At 35.5% G+C, this 16,338-nt stretch overlaps 1 protein-coding gene across 1 annotated transcript; it reads right to left on the minus strand.

The window, feature by feature from the left end:
• Positions 1–7,017: 7,017 nt before the first annotated feature.
• On the minus strand, positions 7,018–15,477 carry LOC149023842 (P-loop NTPase domain-containing protein LPA1 homolog 2-like). Its single transcript, XM_089143362.1, has 8 exons — positions 15,323–15,477; positions 14,851–15,057; positions 13,137–13,471; positions 10,327–10,408; positions 9,430–9,855; positions 8,097–8,837; positions 7,633–7,746; positions 7,018–7,413 (listed from the first exon to the last, which is right to left on the minus strand). The coding sequence occupies exons 2-8, from the start codon at positions 14,992–14,994 to the stop codon at positions 7,018–7,020; spliced, it is 2,238 nt and encodes a 745-aa protein (XP_088999488.1). The 5' UTR covers positions 14,995–15,057; positions 15,323–15,477.
• Positions 15,478–16,338: the final 861 nt, after the last annotated feature.

The following is a 16,338-nucleotide window of genomic DNA, read 5'->3' on the forward strand; positions in this document are numbered from 1 at the left end:
TGCCCTATCTATAATTTCCTATTTCAAATTTTCATTTCATCTTTCATTCCTCTCATTAGATTTACTTGTTTTGTCTTTATTAATTAGATTTATTTGCTTTGTCTTTGTTAATATCAAATTCTATCGATTGTTTGATCATAATTTCATTAGAATCTTAATGAAATAATAACAAAAGTGGCATGGGTTTGTTTGTATTAAAAGCGACCACAAAACCGATTAAACCGTCGCACCGATTTAATACGAACCGCTTTACAAATACCAAACCGATCGCACAATGAAATTTGGACGGCACGGTCAACGGTATCAAAGCCCGCGAAACGAAACGCACCGATTGACACCCTTATAATCCTATGTGTTGCCAAGACGTAGATGTAAGTAGATTGTTCTAACAAAAGAAAAAAAAAAAAAGAAAAAAAAGAAAGAAAAAAGAATGAGTATATTGAGTATTTGGCTAATCTATAAGTTAGAATTTGTAATATTCTAACCAAAGGGTAGTCGTTGGACTTAGTTTAGTTCTTGAATTACGTATCTCACGTGGCTGAATCAGGAGAAAATCGAAAAACTCACCGATGGGAACTGACAAATATATATATATTTTTAATGATGAAATGGGGAACGAATCGATATTATTATATATTGTAGATAATTGTTGTATATTTTTTCTGGAAGTATAGGTTTTATGAGTCTTGATGGATTTGAATCATCATCATCTAGGAATAAATTTGCCTGTTCTTTCATTCCGAGCTAAAGACTTGTAACATGTTAGTGGATTTGAATAGGGAAAAAAAAAAAATAATAATAATATTTATACAGGTACTAGGCAATGGACTAGATATATAAATGTTAAACAGTTTTAAGAAATGTCAATAAGGGTGAAAGTAAAGACTGCTTCGGGCACAGTTGTGGCAATCTCTTGTATGAAATAGTCAGATGAAGGAGGCGTCCTGTCTGAGCCTATGTCTATCCCACACCTTCCCCTCCTTTCTTTGCATCTCTAGGGCTTATGTGCCTCCTCAGTCCATGTGTTTGGGTTAATGGTGACAAACCATTAGAAGGACTGTATAATATGGAGACAAAAGTTCTTAAATACATGCATCTTCAATGATGCAATGTTATAATACATATGTTTACCAAAAAAAAAGAAAATGTTATAATACATATAAAATATTTCTACATAAGGTGGGCTATTATTGATTGGATCCTATTCTTATTTAATTTTCTAAATTTTTTTTTTGACCAAACACAGACAAAGAAATTCATTCAGAGAAACAAGTTTGGGGAAGTCCTCCCAGTAGGAATAGAGTACAAAAGATCAAGACTTCGTGGTAACTGCATCCACCAAACTTTAGAAATACCTAAATAACAAGCACCTCTAGCTAATAGATCGGCAGAAACATTGTCTGCTCTTGAAATATGAACTACTACACAAGTGTCAAACCCTAGCAAAAAGTTCTTAATAAGCTGAACCAAATTTGAACAATTCCAATCCAAAGAACTAGGTGCACCATGTAAATTGGAGACCACGGCTTGACAATCAGAAAAAAGCTTGATATTATTTATCCCTATAGTAAAAGCAAGTTGAAGGATGTCATATATCACTTCTAGCCCCGCCTTGCGGTGCAGATAGAGCCCAACCTGCTTTCATACGAACAACTATAAAAGACCCAGAGGATGTTTTGATAATTCTTCCACGACCACTACGAGAAGTTGTTGAATCCCATGAACCATTTGAAAAAACATGAAAAAAATTGATATCATCAACGTTTGTCATTCGTAGAGACACATTATTAAATAATATGCCTGATGAAACATTCAATATATGAGGATCCAACACTCTAGTTGTGACCGATGTAGAGGTAACCTAAAAAAAGAGACCACTAATATCCTGTAACAAACCATTTAGAGACCAAAGAAAAATATTTATGTTGGGCTCTTGTCCTTCAAACAAATAAACATTCTTAGCCTTCCAAATTAACCAAGCTACTTACTCCAAATAGTATGCACCCAATTTAAATTATCAGTAGGCTGAAAGAGAAATTCAATAAAGTTCCACTAGTCCACAATGTCATGGCCATGGAAAATGCATGTATCCAACCTAAGGGGAGAGACCTTCCAACAAAGTTTTGCAAAATTAAGGACAATGAAATAAAATATGAACAATTGATTCATGGGCACATTTGCAATAAAGACACAAATGAGTATAGCATCCACTTCTTTGGAACAAGCGTAAATTTGTAGGGGGAGCATTATGAACTACTTTCCAGAGAAACATTTTAATCTTAGGTAGCGTATGAATTTTCAACATGGACACTTAATAATATTAATATAATATTACAGTGCCCCATGGCTTGGTTAGACTAGGGTCTACGGACCACTGCAGCAACCATGCACGACTTGGTCCAGCTCGTTGCATGCGCGTGATCCACACATAGCTCTCCACCAACATACACCCCATTTAGGAGCTATATATGATTATATAATCATATAATCATTAGCTCCATCCGATGTGGGATTAAACACATGGTAATTTAAATCACCTAATATACATCTAGAAGAGTCTTATAGAGTAAGAATAAACAAGAGTCCTAAAACAAAACTAGGGAGATAGAGTTTTAATGATTTTGAAACTTATCTAAATAGTATATTATATTATAGGGATAATTACTGTTGCCCCCCTGTAGTTTGATTTTATTACTAATAAAACCCTGTTCTTTATGGAATTACTGTTGCCCCCTTCCTTATAACGGTGTTAAGTTGTCGTTAAGTTTGAATATGTAATGTCTAATTTGCCCTTCATGAAAATTAAGAAATCAAAAGATGATACTACCTCATTTATAAAAGCCGTATTAAATGTCAATTTTACCCTAAACTTCATTTATTTTGAATTAATGAAATGGGCAAAATTCAAATCCAATAAATTTCATTTATTTTGAAAATATTTTAAGTGATATTCAGTTTCCAATTTGAGTTGAATTTGATTTTCCTTCCTCTTCGGTTTCTATTTGACTTTTATTCAATTATTCTTTTTTTTTTATTTTTTATTTTTATTTTTTTTATTTTTAAGAATAAAACGGATTATAATTACTTTTTTTTCTCCACAGTTAATTAAGGGTACTACTGTAACTTGACAAAATGGTAAATAAGTAAAGAGATAAGTATAAGGGTATTTTGGGGTTTTTGAGAAAATATAAAATTGCCACATCATCAGTAAACTAACAGAACTTAACGGTAGGGGGGGCAATAGTAATTGTAGACAAAGTCAAAGGTTGGATTAGTAATTTTAAAAAGTATAGGGGATACATTAGTAATAAAATCAAAGTACAGGGGGCCAATAGTAATTATCCCTATATTATATTATATATTTTTAAAACAAAATCCAACATGGAGGCCTCCAAATATGCAAACAGAGTCTAAATCTATGCTTACACCAGCTTTAATAACCTATTAGCATAGTTCAAAAATTGGGATAGAAAATTTAATAGGAAGAGGTCTATTTGGGTTGGGGAAGTAGTTTTTCACATCACTGTAGTTGGTTTTAATACAGATTTCTAATATGGAATTAGCAAAAGCTAGATCCCTCTTAGAATTGCCATGAGTTGCGATATTTCTTTATAGACCCCATTCTAAAACTTGATGCATGTTCCTTTATCTACAATAGAAAAACTCAATTAACCTTTTTTATAATGTTGTTCGATACATCTGCAATCCATATAGTTGGCCATTTCACCTAAGATAAGGAAAAATTCACAGTGTTCTTGGGAAAAACCAGCTGCCCAAAAGTCAGTTTAACTTAAGGGGAGAATTTCAGTGTTGTGTTTGACTAAGAATAGAAAGAACAAGAGCCATTCTAATTCAGGATTTTCTTTACAGAAAGGGCATGGAATTGACCAAAAATGAAGGATTAGTTAATAATCTCCATCCCTGTTTCATGAGAAGGGCATTGTTGTGATCAACACTTCTTCTGAAACCTAGGCCACCTCTATTTGAAGGTAGGCAAGTGATGCACCAAGCGATGTAAAAAAGTTATGAGATTTATTAATGTTTCCATTCCATAATTTCGAGAAGGTGGATCCAATTTAGGAGAAAATAGATTTAGGAATGGAAAATAGAGATATAATAATTGGGAATGGAAGAGAGGACAACCTTTACTAGAATTGCTCTCCTAGCATAACTCAATTTTGATGAAGTTCAAGAGTGTGACTTTGATTGGACCCTATCCAACGTGAACCTGTATTTGCGGAGTCGTTGAAGGTTTAATTCTAGAATATGACCATATAAATTCTTTATAGGAGGGTGGAACATTGGCATTGAAATAAATACTTCTTTTAACCAATTAAGTTCTTGTTCAACCGTGAGGCTTTACCAAAGCGGACAATATCGGGTTGGAGAAAAATGAAATTGGCTCATGTTTTGTCAATACGACAGTGCCAAAATCGAGTTTAAATTTTTTTTTCATGGATTAACAAATCATGCATATTATTACACACCTCCCATTTGGATCCTAATAATAAATTAAATCAATAGATGATTTAGGATTTCAATTAAACCCAATCCTCCCATTGGATCCAATCCAAAATTAAATCAATAGAACACCTAGCTAATCACACAATAGAAATCAAGAATTCCTAAATTATTATAGAAAATAGTCTGATACCAATTGTTTTTTTTTGTTAAATCTGATACCAATTGGATCCACATGGATGTATATTATTCTCTATAATAATTAAAGCATGTGTTATGAATATAATCACGGAAGCTTAGATGAATAAATATCTCTAGTGTTCTTGTTGTAGATTCGCCTTCTCTTCATTCCTTGAATTTTCTGAAGCTTTTTACCATTTGAAATTCTTCGTATGAGCGTGTGTGGAAACAATCTCAAACCCCAATATATCGGGTGATGACTATAGGGACCTAAGAAGCTATTTATAATGTAAAATCCTAACCTTTAACCACTTCCACAATAGTAAAGATCAGTAATACCCTTAACTAAATATCTTGAATGAATATAGACCCAGAAAAAAGACGAGTGTTAGTTAAGCCCACAATCCAATACCACCATTGGACATCGGATGCGCTGCCAAAATTTGATAAGTCTATTTACTATTTTTAGTTTTTTTTTTTTTTTTTTTTTTTTTTTGGATGAGGGGCGACACGCGCACCATGATTACTTCCTCAAGGGAGATTTTATATATATATAATTAATGCCGCCGAACAGGTGCGAACCTAAGACCTCCCCTAGGGAAGGGAGATTTTTTTAGTTTTGAAGGGTGATGATGTGGTGTGTTGACCGGTCTATGGGTTACTAAAGCGGTTAAAGACTCAACTTCCCCAGGGAGGTGTCTACACCCGTTCGGCGGCATTAATTATATATATTAAAATCCCCTTGAGGATGAATCGAGGTGCCGGCGGCCGCGGCCCCCCCAGAAAAAAAAAAAATTATTTTATTATATTAAGGAATATGTCCACATAATATTTTGTGGGCCCGCACATATTAAAAAAATAAATTTATGAAGAGATGAGAGAATAAATAAGGATTGAGGAATAATTAGGAATGACATTTATACCTATTATTTTACTTTTTAAAAATCGGGGGGGGGGGGGGGTGGCCCCTCTATAGGTCCGCCCTTGCTCCTAAACATTCTTAAACTTCAAAATTATCCACCCCGCCCTCCCCCCTTTCACCGGAAAAAAATAAAATAAAAGAAAAAAATAAAAATATTTATACAAGATTCTAATTTTTTTTATACACAATTGACACTCTTACTTCATTTTCTTTAATATATCTTATCTATTTTATAATAGATTTGAAATATTTATGATATGGATGATTTTCTTTTATCTCAAAAGTTTTTTTAAGCCTTTTTTATTGGGATGGTGAAATCGAGATATCCATGAGGTAGATTTTTCCAGATCGGGAATGATGTGCTCATTATCGAGAAATTTTATCGAGCCAATAAGGAAGCTTGGACAACATGTTGAAGCCTTGTTCTTGATCCAAGTAAAGAGTTGCAAGTTTTAGGGTGGACACGCCCTAGAAGAGGATGGTTTAAGTGCAACACGGATGTTGATGTGAAAGTGAAGGAATGCTACGTTCAATTAGTTGGGATGATCCGGGATCAAGAAGGCTCTGTTCAGAGAAGGATTTGCTATCAAGATTCCTCTATGCCATGTAGTAGAGGCGGAAATGCGCACAATCAAAGAAGGGGTAAAGGTAGCATTAGATATGGGAGCATGACCACTCCAAATAAATCAGACTCGCTGAAGGCCATAAGGTTACTAGACCCAGAAGTTAACGAGCAAGGATCTATGGGAAGATTAGTTGCTGAAATTCGAAACTTATATGCTTCTCAAGGCCATGTTAGATTTGGTCATGTGAGGCGTCAAAATAACAAGGCTACTTATTGATTGTCTAAGAGGCAGCTAATTAGAAGAGATGATTTGGTCTATTTCAATGACCCCCGCAGGAATTGACAGACATCCTTAGAGAGGATTTTCTCAAGAGTTGTGCTTTAGTTTGATTTGATTTTTGTTTTTAGGTATTTTGACCCCGTTTTGTAACAAAAAAAAAAAAAAAAAATAAAGCCTTTTTATATTTTCAAAATTGAAAATTAAAAAGGAGATGGACAGCCAAATTTAAGTCTTGAAAAGCCATCTCCAAGATCTCTTCTCCTTTACAAATCTCTTGTATGCTTCTTAATGGCAGACTCATCATTGTTATCTAGGGCTTCGACAATGATATCTTAAATCCTCCTAAGCATTCTTAACCTTCGAAGTTATCCTCCCCGCCCTTCCCCCTTTCACAGAAAAAAAAAAAAAAAAAAAAAAAAAAAAAAAAAGTAAAAGTATTTATATTAGGTTCTAAATTTTTACGTGAAAATATCTACATACAGTAATTTTTTTTGTGGAAACTTTTATCTACAAGTTATAATGATGGAAAATATAAACTGAAAACCTAATGACGTTGCGCAATGCACCAACAGAAGCCTTCAAAAAAGGTCTCAATAGGTTCAAAATTTGCTACGTCTCAGGTGTTCCAGAATAAATGGGTCCCTGAATTAGTGACTCTTGCTTCTTAAATGCAGGAATGCTGAGAGAACGTCTCTTGATCCTCCTGATTTTGTCCACTGCCTGCATTTTCTTCTGATTCTTCTCCATGATGGGTACAGAGGGTAAATTTAATGGCTTAGAGACACGCTCGTTATTTCTTCTCAGGAAGAGATCCAGATTCTTTTTGTACTTGTCCCCTTCAAGGTTTTCAACACTGTTAGTATCAAGATCACAAGATACTGGTACTATCTTTGCCTTGAATTCTTCAGACTCGTGCCAATAATCATACTCTTGCCCATCTAGCATTGCAAGATCATCATATTCTTCATCGGACTTTGTAGATTCCTCATCCACTGAACCTTCACTCTGTAACAACAAATATCAGTTAAGAGTATATATGGAGAATTATAATGAAAGATTTCATCATCAGACAAACTTGAAACCCATTTTGGTAACAGAACTAAGTAGTTGAACCATGAAGCATGTAATTGGGTACATCAAAGTCCTAAAGAATTCCAACAAAATAACATGAAAAACAAGTAGTCTCAACAGATTTTCCAAACTTTGTTCAAAGCTCTTCCATACCTCTTCATGTCTCTGCCTTTCATCGACATCACTAAGATCCTCGTCACTGCCCACCTCAGATGGTTCATCCGCTTCTTCATCATCAGACCCATAAACTGACTGTTCCTCTTTGAGCTGGAAGCAAAGTGTTGGAGCATCGTCAGTATAAAATTATTAGGATTTAGGAGTGACAAAATATAAGTGACAAAATATAACACTGAATTGTCCCATTTATATTGCCAAATAGAAAGGAAAAGGAAACGAAGACATTGCTAAGTATCACTTGTTCTAGAGTGGCTTGCCCACTGGAATTGTTCAACCAGCATCAGGCATGTGAACCGACTTAATCAAAAAGGATTTGATGCATATAGACAAGTTTACATAATTCAAATATAAACACAAATGGATTTAAAGAAAAACAAAAAACAGTGGTTTATAAACACAAATAAACGAAGGATTGAAAAAAAAAAGGTGGTCAGCATTACCTCCTTTGCAGGTCCATCAGACATCCTTGGTGAGCTGCAGCAGGAAGAGTAGTTTTTGCTCCCAGTTTCAGTCCCATCAGCCCTTGACTCATCAAGGCTTCCAGCATGACTTGTTCCACATGTATCACTGGGCCATGCGCTGATCCCAAAGTTCCCAAACTGAAGGTTAACTGGCTCTGCCTTGCCAATCTGCAAGGGTCCATACATTGGACCCCCTATACCTTTCTCATTCCCTTGGTAAAAGATGGGCTTTCCATTTTCATCAATAGAGTTGACTGGCCAAGCCTTTGCCACAGAACCATCTGTATTGAGAAGAGCCATTAGATGTCTAGAAGATCCTTTTCTCTGTATCAGTTGGTACATCCCCTTAGAACTCAATGAGTTGGCAGCATTTTGCTTCCTGTACTCCTCATCTATCACTGATACCATGTTAGTGGTGGGGTCGTACAGCTGATCCCCTCCCTCACGTCGTCGAAGGCAGCTGTACACAGTGGCATGAATGGTTGCCACACTCCTGTCTACATTTGTGTTGTTTATTTTGGGCACTAGATGCTTATCAGCTCGGTTACATAGATAGTCTTGAATCTTTCTTATGTTGCGAATATACTTAACATATTTGTTTTTTTCTGGGTCCAGGGTCATGTACTTTGCACGAACTGCAAATCGTTCCAAATGTTTCTCCTCATTTGCAATGTAAATCATGAATGGTATGATTGAAGGATGTTTCTTCATTAGCCCCATCTGCAAAGAACAAAGAAATTTTGAGTTTGTTATGGCAAACACATTTATCAGCAAGATCCAAATTTTGTAGCTCTGCTTGGCAAACTGTTGAAGACTTGGGGCTGGGTGTATATTTGGTATTCTCTTATCATTGCATGTTTTATTAGGACTAATCTGGACTGACTTAGAAATATCTCCTACCCTTAGCATCAGCTTTTTACCAAGAAATATAAATAATATAAAAGAACCCCTATAAAAATTCCACCACATTTTCAGTTAGTTACACATCATCAACCATTGTAACCTTCCCTTTCTATAACCAAGCCTCCAATTTAAAATCACCGAGATGAAAAATAGTGGTTCAAAAACAATGCTAGGATTGCAAAGTCCAATACACAGCCAGCTCCTGCTGTTGAGCAGCTTCATTTTCTGGATATGGGTTCACTATTTAACCTAGATGCTTTACAAGCAAAAGTTATAATATCACCATTTTATTGGAGGATCAGCTAATGAGGGACTTTGGGGTCATCTAAATGTTTTTAGTGATTGAAAGTATATATTTTTTTTCAATCAACTTTTCCTTATTTGTTTTTGAGAGAGAGAATGTACTCACCACAAAGTTGAGGCTTAGGTGGACACCTTCAACAACTACTGATTCTTTCCGCTCCTCCCATCCAGTAATCAGACGATCAAGGCTGTCAATAACCATCTCACTCTGTGCTTTAAATCCCTCAATGGCCATTTGTTTTGGACTAATCAGTTCAGAGGTACTAGAACCAGAATCTGCTGGCCTGGAATCTGGTCTTCTGTTTACAGATTCAGCAGAGGCCTCATCCTTGGGTTGTTTGTGGGAAACGTGTGCCAATTTCTTTGCTCTCCTTTTGGCTTTTGCTTGTGCAACAGCCACTGGATCCAGGAACTCACCAGCATGATAGGTTGATGCCCAGAGTAGTGGGTTTTGCTTTTCATCGACAAAACTACGCATCATGTGTCGAATTGAATCAGTAGAGATCACAGTTGTGATGCCCAATCTGCTACCCTGTAACAGAACATGATCAAGCATTAAATACTAATACAAATAAATATATTCAGTATAATTGCATACATTATGTCTTTTATCAAGGGGTTGGACGATTGAGGAGGAAACATTGTTATTTTGAGCAGCCACTGCCAGAACATCCACTGTAATCTTGTAGCAGTGGATATTCTAATTCTAAAATTTTTGTTTTGTACTTACTACTTTGGATGCCTTGAATAACTAATACAATTACCAATTAATGTGAAATTGTTGAATGCCTTGCTATGAGTAATGCACATTAACCTAATATAATCTGCATTAAGAACCACAACATACACTTTCTTGCAAACTTACAGGCTTTTCCTTTATTACATTCAAATTCAAATTAATCCATTGATTGAAACCAAAAAGATGTGCTAACTACAAAAAAACAATTAGATGTTCTATAACCAATTTGTGGGAAGGAATTCTTTTTGAGGAAGATGAAAATACCAGCAATGAGGACAAAGTAGACTTGCCACAACCACTTGTCCCACATAACAGCACTGTCACAGATTCCTTTTTTTCTCGAATTCTACAAAACAGAAAAGAACTCGAGAGAATTAGATAAATGTATAAAGAAATATAAATCATGCTAACCATAACATTGAGACAATATCTAGAAAGTTAAGAATTGTTCATAACAACCACAGGCTTCTGATAGTACAGCTATAACATGTTCAAGACAGCATAATCACCAAAAAGTTGATTCCGGATATCCAATCTGATGATTCAGTTAAATTTATCACACTTTTTGACAGGAATGAACCTGCCTCCATTGACCCTGAATTTGGGATTGAGCCAGTGAGTGCAATCAAAATACCAGTTTATTTTGCAATCTCAAGTCTCAACCATAAGATTCCAATCCTGGGTTGAATATAAAACAGATCCAGCTGAGCCAAGACTTAAATCCCCATCAAGATTGTGATTTGATTCCACACTAGGCTCACCCTTCATCTGTGATTCCATCATATATTTACAAGACCACATAATTTGGTAAATTTTCAAAAAAGGCTTCAACAGTAAGTGCAAGATTTAGGTGTTATTCCAGCCCTAAATTTGTCTATTTCCCAATCAAGATATGAGAAACTAACTGGTTATAAATAGTACAACCAACACTATTATATGATAAATTTGAGAGGATGTTTAAGAATCAGACAAAATTTATCATAAAAAGTGCAGCCATTGGTTTCTTACTAATCCGACTGAAATTGGGAGAAGCTTATGGCATTACAAAGTGGGAACCCTTGCTTGCACACTCAAACTACTAGGAACTAAAGTCACTTGTTGACCAGAGTCTCAGCAGCAAACAATTCCTAAAGTCCTGCCCCAAAATATTTATCATAGAAAAATCAGGGGAGAGCTATACAATGTTTTGGTTTAAAGACCAATAACCATCTTAACTAGTACAGGGGGGGGGGGGACTTAACCCTTGTGTACTGTGGGGATGCACATGGATTATGACCCACAGCTTTGACTTACATGTGTTTCTAAAACTTTCTATTTTCACACCTTCTATCTTTATGTAGCTTTGACTAGCAAGCAATACTTAGGGAGATTGGCTCCCTTTTTTGTCATCTTGAGTCTAACCATATTTAGGAAGTATCTTAAATGTAATTCTCTTCAGATATTACTAAAACAGCATGTGAGGGGTAGAGCTATCCCATGCAACTCTCTCTCCTCGTCTTCTTCTTCACCTCTGGTTCTGCTCTTTTACTGGCTTTGGTTTCATAAATCACAAACTAGTACAGCATAAAAAATGACAAACTTGAGGAACAAAAATAATTATCCATGAATAGGTTTAAAAGAAAAAGACTGGTTTTTTTTTTTTCTTTGAGAGGGTATTAATCCTAGTGCATGCTTATTGCATTAGGCTAAAGAAATTAATGGTGTTTCTTTTGAAATTATGTGGAGAAAATGACCTATGAATGCAAAACATGAGATAAAAAATACACGAGACCATGAAGGTAAATCGAACTGACTTAAAAACATCCCATCATGAACCCTCATATGGGATGCAAAAATTTCCCTAATTAACCATGTATGGCATAGAAAAACATGAATTATTTTTGCAATATGACGGACAAGTAAATTTACCTCACTTCCATGAGAAATTATTGATAGAAAATCCAATACGACGATTTATGTTATAAAATAAAGTGCGACATAACGTATTACGGAAGCTGAAGGTGATAAGAAATGCACAATTTGCCAAGATGATACAAAAGAAATAAAGAGTTCTACCAGAAACAAAAAAAACCCAAAGAAACAAGAGACTATTAAGGCAAATCTAGCTGTCTTAAATGTGTCCGTCCACAAACCTGACAAGGCATGAGAAGTTAAGGCAACTTCACTGCAAGCCTGGGAACAATGGTAAGGTTGCTCAGTTGCAGCCTACAGGTTTGAGCCAGGAAAAGCTTCTCTGTGAGTGCAAGGCTTTGTATATTATGAACCTCCATAGACCCTGCAGTGGCAGGAACCTTGTGCACTGGGTACATGCAAATTATGGTATTGCAAGTTCTGGTCTGTCACTGATGGGGAAGAGTACTTTGAAGAAGCCCATAGTTACAAATATGGTGGCAAACAATCTAATGTTTGTTCCCAATTCTTTTCATGTTAAATATAAATGACAAACCAAAATGAATCTGTTGATAATTCTGAAATTAGTGGGTGATTGCCTTGGGAAAATTTACATATGATCATCAAATACTAGGTAATGCATGATCATTATTCAACCTTATTCACTAATGAGTCTTTGACAAGGAGAGAAAGGAAATGCATGATCATTAGAAGGCCTTAACATTAGCATATTATGATCTCTCAGAGGAATCAATACCCCAAAAAGGACCCCTTGATTGAGGTTCTCAGAATATGAATTTATAGCTACTGGAAATTTGAGATAGTAAAGAAATTGGCTAACTAATGAGTCTTTGAGAAAGACAAAGAAAGGAAGGGCTTCATCCATGCATGAACTAGGATTTCAAAACTCGTTACATAGCCATGCAAGACTCAAATAAGAAGCATTTCTGATTAGGAATCAACCACAACTGATAAGAACCACCCAGAAGTCTCCCAATAAATTTCACAAAAAATATACATTCCTATCTCCTCTCATTTTTGTGAGTCACAATTTAAAATACAACATCTTGGTAAAAAGAGCAACAAAAAGAGTACTTAACATAATAATACAAGGAATCATGTGATTGTTTCGTATACTTAATTATGTAACATCAATATTTCTACTAGGAGATGAAGCCTTATACCTGCATGCCAAAGCCACGTCAGCCCTCTGATTGGGACCAACATACTTGTATTCAGCAAGAACATCGCAGACAACATCCAGGAATCTCTCTCTTTTGACAACAGTAGTAGTGCGTCTTTTGTACAAGTCAAAAGGTTCAGTATCTGTTCTCTCAACTTGCATGGAAACCAAATGGTTGCAAGCCTCTTCTTTAGCCAAGCAACCACATGTCAAATGACTATTTTCTCTTTGGGATTCTTCTTCTAAAGCATTCAATCCTAAATCTCCTGTTGGCGAATGAGCCAAAACATTGCCTAAGCATTTACTTTTCAATGCTTCAAAAACTCCCTTGCTAATCTGGAAACACATTGAGAGATATAAGTAACAGCTTTGTACTTTCTGTTTCATGCATACAAAGCTCTGTTTTAGCAGAAAATATATAACATACAGCACGGGCGTGCAATATAGTTTTAGAGAGAATCAAGAAGTGCTGCAAGTTGGTAGATGCAAATAGTTGCTAGCAGTTTATTCAAGCTATGCTCAATGAAATATTTGAACTGCAAGCATTAGTCATTGTAAATTATATGTATCTTTAATTTTTCTTCCCATGCATGCAGTAATGCAACAGGGTCATGACTATGTACACTATAATCCATCTCCAGAATTTTTCATTATTTTAAATGGTTTGACATCTATTATCAGCTTTATTATTATTTTAAAAATAGAAAAACCTCCAAAATCCATAATACATTTTTTTCCTATTATAGATTATGGTGAGAATTTCATTATCTTCATTTATGTGTAGGTTTACTTAAAAGTTTATAGTTAAGATGAGGGTAAAATAGTCAATACACATTCTTTTATAAAAAGTTAAAAATCATACTTTTTCCTCCTTTTTTCACTTGCTCATCATCATTTTCTAACAAAGTTTTTTATTTTAACAACCAAACTTATTTTTCATTTCATAATTTATTTTCAAAAATTTCACAAAACTGTTTTTCATTCTTGACCAATAATGAATTATTGTACTTATTTTAAATAGACCTAATAGTCATTCTTGACCAATAATAAATTCTCGTACTTATTTCTTTTTTTTTTTGGTTGCCAAAACCGGTTTTCAAGGCTTTGCCCTGACTAATCGGGTGTTCGACCCCCGGATGTGGTGGATGAGTCTCCCAGCGAGGATTTTTTGCATTCACAAGGCTTCGATACCGGAATCTTGCTTAAGCGGACCAAGTTGCTTACCATTTGGACCAACCCCCGTTGGTTCGTACTTATTTCTTTTAAATAGGCATAATAAAGAGAATGAAAATTGATATCAAAAAGAGCCTCAAACCTGAAATAAAGAAGGAAATTGTTGATTCTATTTCCCCAAATAAAATCAGCCAGACTCGAACCTGGTTTTTAGGTTACGAGACATTCATTTGACTCAAACGCTAAGATATTAAAAATTTCCAAATATTTGATAAAATTTAGAACCACAGAAAAATAAGAAACGGGACATCAATGCACAGCAGATCTGCCAATGTCAAACTTCATCCAGAGGTATTACTAACACAATTACACTTTTTCAGTGCTAACAAAAACTGATGCCTCTGGATCAAGGACTGGAGCTTCTAAGTCCTAATCAAGATCTAATAAACATTAAATAGAATTTGGAACGAATCCATTCAAGAGAGTACAACAAGATAAAGCCGAAAACGGAACAATTAATAAGCCAATTCTCTCTCACATACCTTGAATGCATGCCGCGCTTTGCATCCCATGAGCTGCAGGGTGCTCTGCAACATCGATCGAGTATATCGGAAGGTGTCATTCCTTTCTTTCTTTCCTCGATCATCCACAACGACTATATACAGCAGTTTAGGTACTTCCGCCATGTCTTTACACCAGTGGAAATTGCAACAATACAAACCACAGTTGATAATATATATTTAAGAAACCTGAAAGAAGTAGGTAGCAAAGGTTGGAGATGAGCTCAAAGGAAAACTGCAACTTAATCCCATTAGAGCTTCTAAGCAAATATCAAAATATCTGGAATATAACCACCAAATCACAAGAGAAACAGATGGAAAAGAGAAAAGAAAATCAGAAACTGAACAAATTAAACTTCTAAAACTGAAATATCTCTTACAATCACACAATGCAGGTTTAGAGAACTTCATTCCAAAGAGATGAATCAACATTAAAAAAAAATTCCGACCGTACCGGCAAATTAATCGGATTGAGTTCCAGATATAGAATGAACAAAAAACTGATAGAATTTTGAAGAAACTAGGGCTTTTACGACCTTTAATCAACCAATTTCCGCGGTTTCAACACCGTTTCCCTCTATGCTCAATCTCATGCCACACTGCGTTTCACAGAAAACTAGGCTTCCACGAGTCGCGTTCTCGCGCGCTGTCCTTTCTATGATTTTAAAAAGACACGAAATTGACGGTTTCACGGTCCGGCTTTTCTCAGTTTCTTTGATTTGTTTCGAATAACTTTTAAATTGACTTCTTCTATTTTTAATTCCACCATTACTGATCTTCTCCATCCCGCTATTTATAGCAGTCTTACAACCGCGAAGTAGATTCCCTTGGCGCTGATTTTCGTTTGATGGCATAATTGTAAATTTTTCAAAATTAATGGCTATTTAGTATCGGGTGCTTCTTCCGCCGCATAAAACAATTTTCGGACTCTCTTGTCCATTACTGACTTTTAACTTTATGAAACCGCAAGAAACGGCGAACTGAGTAATCGGGCAAAAGTCGCCATTTAACAATCAATTGCGCCAGGTGCCGCTTCATCTATTGTCGGGATCATGGTATAAAGTGTCAGCGATATATGACCGACCCAATACGATATATCTCTCTATCGCTGGAGTGACATGATTTCCCAGCGCCATGATATTTACCATATGTCAAAGATATGTCGCTAATGTCATCGATATATCGCCAATGTCGCCGATATGTTGCCAATGTCGCCGATATGTCAACTAACGTCCATTCTTTTTCCTGTTTCTTGTATTTTAAGTTTTTATCCTTATTTTGCTTCAATCTTCGATCTTTACTGAGTACATCTTGTTTCGTTATGACTTATTATTATATTGTTTGTATCCATCAAGCAAGATTTCATACAAATTTGTGGGTTTTTTAAACTTCCTGTTTCATCCGCATAGAGACATACATGAATCGATCAAGAACATTAGTTTAGATGATGTTTTAAGTCAAAATAACACT

This window comes from Hakea prostrata, chromosome 2 (genome assembly GCF_041222555.1).
Source record: "Hakea prostrata isolate BN-2017 chromosome 2, UWA_Hpros_2, whole genome shotgun sequence".
Lineage (NCBI taxonomy): Eukaryota > Viridiplantae > Streptophyta > Magnoliopsida > Proteales > Proteaceae > Hakea > Hakea prostrata.

Excerpts from the sequence above, each read along its gene's own strand:
- LOC149023842 (XM_089143362.1), bottom strand. The coding sequence starts at position 14,994 with ATGGCGGAAGTACCTAAACTGCTGTATATAGTCGTTGTGGATGATCGA. Across the intron at positions 10,409-13,136 it reads GACGTGGCTTTGGCATGCAG|AATTCGAGAAAAAAAGGAAT; the intron begins GTATAAGGCTTC and ends TCTGTTTTGTAG. Across the intron at positions 9,856-10,326 it reads CTACTTTGTCCTCATTGCTG|GGTAGCAGATTGGGCATCAC; the intron begins GTATTTTCATCT and ends GTTCTGTTACAG.